Source organism: Phragmites australis, chromosome 16, assembly GCF_958298935.1.
Source record: "Phragmites australis chromosome 16, lpPhrAust1.1, whole genome shotgun sequence".
In the NCBI taxonomy this organism is placed as follows: domain Eukaryota; kingdom Viridiplantae; phylum Streptophyta; class Magnoliopsida; order Poales; family Poaceae; genus Phragmites; species Phragmites australis.
In genome coordinates this window covers 4,644,680-4,651,275 of record NC_084936.1, presented here as the reverse complement: position 1 = coordinate 4,651,275, position 6,596 = coordinate 4,644,680, and the positions used below count along the sequence as shown (strand labels likewise).

At 36.1% G+C, this 6,596-nt stretch overlaps 1 protein-coding gene across 1 annotated transcript; it reads right to left on the bottom strand.

Annotated features, from left to right (window-relative positions):
• Positions 1–879: 879 nt before the first annotated feature.
• LOC133894797 ((S)-beta-macrocarpene synthase-like) lies at positions 880–5,340 on the bottom strand. Its single transcript, XM_062334967.1, has 7 exons — positions 5,170–5,340; positions 3,929–4,181; positions 3,468–3,831; positions 3,163–3,381; positions 2,500–2,626; positions 1,748–1,999; positions 880–1,315 (listed from the first exon to the last, which is right to left on the bottom strand). The coding sequence occupies exons 1-7, from the start codon at positions 5,293–5,295 to the stop codon at positions 1,019–1,021; spliced, it is 1,638 nt and encodes a 545-aa protein (XP_062190951.1). The 5' UTR covers positions 5,296–5,340; the 3' UTR covers positions 880–1,018.
• Positions 5,341–6,596: the final 1,256 nt, after the last annotated feature.

Below are 6,596 nucleotides of genomic sequence, written 5' to 3'. Positions count from 1 at the left end.
GGATTGTCATATAAACCGTCTGTATAAATGAATAGTAGGTGTTAAAAAATAATTTTTTAGTAGTGAGAGAGAACAATGAAGGCGTCTCTTAGCTGCGAGACTATTTCTCGGTAGACAATCCATTTCAAATGGTTGTCAATTTTTTTATGGACATGTAGAGACACAGAACTGTTGTATGTGCGCTTTATCTCCAGTGAGGTAGTCTGTAGTGCTAACCCATCGAATTTGCGCAACATATAGCTTATGTGCTTGTTCTGCCAAGAGGGTCCAATAATTTATGAAGCGGTTTAATATATAGCATGGGAAAATTGATTTGTAACAAAATGACTCTAGACAGGGTCGGCGTGAGCGCAGGTCGGGAAGTTTTCTACAGTTTCAATGTTGTGTCATAAATTAAGATGCTGAGCCCGCTGCCCAATTTTGGCCCGGTTCGATTGGCTCGATAGTCTGGAGGGAGGGCCGGAGGAAAAAGAAGCCCAGGACAAAGGGGGTCGCCAGGAGAGGAATCAAACCGATCGAAACGAGTCTGGATAAGCAATACAAAACAAATCTAGTTGAATAGGAACCGAAATAATTTATTAATATCTATAATAGAGTCGTATATCATGATTTGATTTATCGGACAAGAGATTTATAATGTAGAACACTAGAGAACCTGCCGAGATCCTTAAGATTAGAACTAGACATATTCTCATTATAATTATTTTTTCTAAGAATAATCCAAACGGAACATAAAGTATAGTTATTATCTTAAGAGAGACTTGAATCTGTATAAAATCTCGTAACCTGCTTTTCGATATGCAAAGCGATGACTAGATATCATTACTTTAAATAAATATTTGCATAATCGATTTTACCTATTATCGACAACTTGTGCAATTTAGATAAAGAGATTGCAAGTTATTTTCTTAACATCAAAGTTTATTACAAATTGCCAAAGTACAATACATCTTCTTTAGAATAAAAGTACAATATATCTTGTACGCAGTTCATTATTCGTCCTCTTAGCCAGCTAGATTCACGCTGGTATTGGCTCCACAAATAGTCGCTTTATCGTTTCTTTGATAGCGTGGGAAGAAGTGAATTTGTCAACGTCACCCTGGTACATGTAATTTCCAGTCCGTGAGAAGTTAAGCACCATCCGTGACACGACCATTTTTGTTCGTTCTGTTATTGCAAGGTGATGATGCAACATATCCTTCCATGAATTTTCAGTGAGCTCTCTAATCTTTTGGCACGCTTCATTCATTGTCGCTCCATGCTCCTTCATGTAAATCTGGACAGTGGAGACACTGTGGTCCCCTGTTTGCTCACGCTGCAAAAACATTGTAGCAAAGAAGATTAGTTCCATGTTTGAACCTTGAACCATCTCTGCTAATATATTGAAAATGATCCTCTTATTAATTTTGCTGTATTGGATTAGATTGTTGATGAATTTTATACAAGGGGAACTAATACAATTCAAGCTTGAGTTTAATGGGGGTTAAAATGACCTGGAATTTGTAGTCTTATCACTAAATTAAGGTGGATATCCGTAAAATAAGAAAAGTTATTTGTTGATATATAATGATACAAAAGAAAAGAAAAATGGTGATAACGGTGTATGAGATAAATAAATGATAGCAACAATTTTGGCAACATATATTTGCAACTATTTGTCCATTATATTGCTTCATCATTTTATCAAATTGCAAAGAAAAAGAGAACATACAAAAGAACATCCAAATGCATAAAGATACAAAAATACCTTGGTTGATGCAGTATCATCTGAGAGTCGTACAAATGTATCAAAAGATCTGAGAAGCTGTGGATAGCTTAGAAACCACTCAAGAGTCTCTATTGTTACTACTTCACCCATTCCGACCAATGAAGCACATGCTATTGGAGAACCTCCACTGCTTCGCATCGAGAGTCCAAGATGCTCGCTCAATGTCTTCGGCACGTAATTTTCGTCGCGCCATTTAAGTTCCTCAATATATGCTTGTACTAGTTGCTTTAACTGTGTCAAAAAAATCATTTTTTATGTGATATAACCGCCAAAAACTTGATCAGCCTAAGAAAAAAATAATATCAAATGGAGATCTATAAGGATGAAAGGATAAATAATGATTTCTCCTAACAAGAACTAGTTTCATTTCACTATAGACTAAACTCAAGAAACATAACATGTAGAGGATGCGGTTTTAATATTTTGTTGCTATCGACCATAATATCTAATCCACATTCAAGTAATTATGTAAATTTCTTATTGAGAAAATAATTTTATAGACTGATAGACTTTTCCTTGGATATATATATTTCTTTTTAACTTTATGCCAATAATACATATGCAGTAAAAAAGGGTAACATCTTGTGACTAGAATATTATGATTCTATCATGGCAATGCTCAATTGCAATCGATTTCTAGGAGGATAGCTATTTTTGTGGTGCATCTAAACAATCTAGTAGGTTGATAACGTCAATATTCACTCCCTTGATAGACAACATTAAATACTTACCACCTGTTTTAAATAAAACACACGGTCAGTTCCTAGTTTATCATCAAATGAACGAAATGTCTTCAATAAATACAAGTAGAAATCCCTTATGTATTCTGGAAGCGAAGCTATTGCACTCTCATCCCACCTGCATATTAGCAACATTATGTTAACTGAACACTTGTGTCAGATTATTCCTAGAAATTTGAATAGTTTTCTTTTACATTATCAGCTATGGATACTTTTATAAACAATAACGACGTTTTTGGACATAGTTCAAGACTAATTAATGTCACATTCTATTCAAATGATAAATATAATATAACAGATATGAAAATTTCACATGTTCAAACAATTTGAGGAATACTACTGCAGATCCTGGTTCCTCTATGTTTATATGTTGGGGCTTGCTTAATATTTTTATTTTTTCTATTTCTCTGATGGTTTCAATTATAAAAAATAAGAGATGTACATTTATTTTTGTGCTTTATATCCTGTTCAACCAATAGTCCCCTTCTATTAAATCAAAACATGTTATAGATCAATAAATGTTGAGTAAAGATCAATACCAAGTGCTTAGTATATATAAATTGATACCAAATACTAAATATACATTCAGATGTTTAATATGGTTATAAATTCAATAAATAAGGAAAACATATGAGTAGCCGAAGGAGACCTGACCTGAAAATTGCTTCTGCAAGTTGCATGCTCTCTTCAGTGGTAGCATATGTGTCGATGAAATCATCTATTACAGTAATAAAAGCCATCATCTTTGCAAGTATAATTCGGGAGTAAGAATATTGAGGCTCATGGCATGCCCCATTCATCCAGAAATACATTTCCACAATCCTATCTCTAACAAAACTCAGGTTTGATTCGATGTTGAGCTCCTTCCACCACCTACGATGTATACAAGATCAAATGAATGGTTATACATCATGATTGAATGGCTATAGATTCGGAAAATGAGATTTGAATAAACTTACAGAGTGACCTCTTTTAGCTCTTCACAGTAAAGAAGTTGCAAAAGGTTAAAGTTCAATTTCGCAAACTCCAATATTGTTTCGTTTCGTGTAGCCTCCTTTTCATAAATGGGGATGTAATTCCTCGTCTCTAATATCCCGACCCTTCGAAAAAGAGGTGTGTTGAGGGCAGAAGACACTACCTCTGCAAGTGGTGGTTCCAAATGTTCTAATCCACCTTGAAGGCATCTTCTGGTGAACGTGATTGTATCATCAAGCAATGCCTCTCCATGGGTCCTTAGGTATGCTGCATTGTATAAGCTTAACAAGCTTGTAATATTGGCATCAACAAAATTTCCTTCTTTATCTTTAAAATTCAGAAACACATCTGCATATATAGTTGATTGACAGTGAACATTAACAAGACATATCTTCTTTCCAAATGTAAAATATTAGACATCTTAGTGGCAACAACAAGGTCTCACCGGATGGCACGTCGTAGCCACTTTTACGCAGAAGATAAAATCGGCGTGAAACTTCAGTTAGATTACTGTTATCGAAATTAGAGTTGTAAACAACGTGCAACAGCTTGTTGATCTCATCCTCGTAGTGGTAGTCCAGACTAAGTCGCTGAAGCGTGATTATAAGGTTCACTATTTCTGGCAAATCATTTGAGCCTTTGACTATCTTCCTCACTTCTTCCCTTAGCACTCCAGCCCTTTCCCGCATTTGAGCTTCCTGCAGTATGATTAGATTTGATATGTTTTTCCCTTAAAAATATATGTATATAATTTTTGCTGACATATAATAACTAGTGGTATACTGCTGTTTGATGGTCAAAGTTATTTACTGAAAACCGTTTGTTATCCAACGGATAATATCTTCTTGAACAGAGCTAGTGGTATACTGCTGTGATATGAGATATATTACCTCACAATATGTACCCCTCTGTTCACTAAACAGGTCATTTTGAATATTGACAAGGTCTTCAAAATGTAACTTTTATGGCCACTAATTTCTATTGTAACACATTTATAAAACCCAGTAAAATTGCAATATTATGAAAGTATTTTTAAGACAAATCTACACATATAAACTTTTATGTTTAAAGATACTTATGCTTCAAAAGTCTGACTGAATGTATGTATAAAACGACATGTATTTATAGAGCAGTTAATTCTAACACACAAGTAGTGGCATATATATATATAAAATCTCCGGTCACAGGTAAGTGATGTTTTGGGTTGTGTGCAATCATCATATATCAACTTTGAGTATCAAAACACCACATGCATGATGACAGTTGAAGTCGGGTTCTAATTTTCTATTATTAGCATATATTTTGTACTAAAAATTAGTGGTTAAAGTAGGGTGTTGGTGACCATATCAATGTACAAAACACCACATGAATGATGATATTTAATGTTGATTTCCCTTTGTTAAGCTTAACCAATATTTTGGTACAATGAATTAATGAGTTTGCCTGTGGACCAAAGCAAAGCTTTTACTTTGTTTGCTATATTCGTAGGACCAAAGCAAAGCTGCAGGAAGCCAGGCACTAAGGGCCTCTTTGATTGGAGTCCTGGCCACCCTCCCTGGTTGCAGCAAATCCAGGCGGCATTGGATTTCAAACGTATGGGCCTATATATATTTGCTGCCTGGTCTAGGGTTCGAACCAAACAAGCCCTAACAGCTCATCACAATTCACAAGGGAGTACTATAACACCTGTGGTGAAGTCGGCGGCTCGTAAGAAAGAAAGAAATCACCCCATAGAGTCGGGTGGAAGGTGGAAGACTTCTTCATCGTCTCCTCCTGGCGGGAGCCAGGACGATCTGCAGACGCTGCTGCCATTTTATCCAACCGATGCCTCTCGCTCGCTCGCTCACACTCTCGTTTCGTGCTCAACCGTCTGGCTATTTATATATGTTTTTGATTCAACTGCTGGGAACATGGGTCATCTAAAAGTCGTCGTCTTGACAACGCCGGCCACCCTATTGCATTTTAAACGGAATATATTTTGTGGACATTTGAAATTAAAGCCAGCACGTGTGATAATCCAGCAATTCGCCCGGCAAACAATCCAATGGATAACAACAATGGGTGAAGGGAAATAAACTAACCAACACTGGCCTGTACAAGTGGCAAACATGCTGACAAGCCAAAGGTGAAGGGCGCACGAGAAGAATACTCGAAGGGCGCACGACAAGAATACGGGCGGCAAAGACTTTGCAGCAGTGAAAGCGCAATCCTAAGTAATACTATCTGAGTACCATAGTTAAGATTGTGAGGTTCCAGCTTAGAATTTTAGTATATGCAGCATTGTATCTTCAATCTATCTTCAGAGCAGGAGCGGAGCAGAACTAGAACTTAAATTATAGTGGTATCAAATACACAATCCAAAGGTAACATTGATCTTAGAGCTCAATTTACTCTGATGCACATATGGTGAAAATAAGACAATTACTACAGCACGCTATGCACCTTTTCCATGATAAAACATTAAGATCAATCTTCCGACTGAGTCCTTTTGCTGACAATCTCCAAAAGACAATACAGCACGCTATGTACCTTTTCCAAGATAAGTAAAAAGGGAAGACTAAAATTTCCAAATTCAACGCAAGTTCTCACTGAAGCTGAAGACTCAAGAGAGGCTGATTTGCTGGCAAGGTTGGCTTTGGGAATTTGAGGATGCACGGCACTAATGTTAATTGTGTCCAGTCCGCAGCGCATGCAATGGAACGTTGATGAGGTGCCGTATGGTTTTTTTTTTTCCTTTTTGCACGATTGAGAATTTGTCCAATTAAGGCATCTGGATGTTTACTGCACTTGACGGGCAATTAATACTGACCAAGCCGATACTCAAGAGTCAAGACATATGGATTTAATATATATGTACTCCTTCGGTCACGAAAGCATGTCACGAAAGCATGACGTTTTGAACATGATTCCTTCTAAACTTTTGAAACTTTAAATGTTAATATTTTTCATAATATTTAGATTGTAAACATAAAAATCATATATGTAGATTTGTGTTGAAAATAGTTTATATCTTAATATTAGTATTATATTTTATTAATATATTTGAATATAAAAAAGTTACAATCCAGCTAATCATCTGTTGCAGGATACTCATATACGGGATCTGTTGTATT

What these genes read in the sequence shown, in the direction of transcription:
- LOC133894797 (XM_062334967.1), bottom strand. Translation starts at nt 5,295, where the DNA reads ATGGCAGCAGCGTCTGCAGATCGTCCTGGCTCCCGCCAGGAGGAGACG. An exon ending in AGCCGCCGACTTCACCACAG is followed by an intron (nt 4,182 to 5,169) that starts GTGTTATAGTAC and finishes ATCATACTGCAG; the next exon opens with GAAGCTCAAATGCGGGAAAG. An exon ending in TGGCTACGACGTGCCATCCG is followed by an intron (nt 3,832 to 3,928) that starts GTGAGACCTTGT and finishes CTATATATGCAG; the next exon opens with ATGTGTTTCTGAATTTTAAA.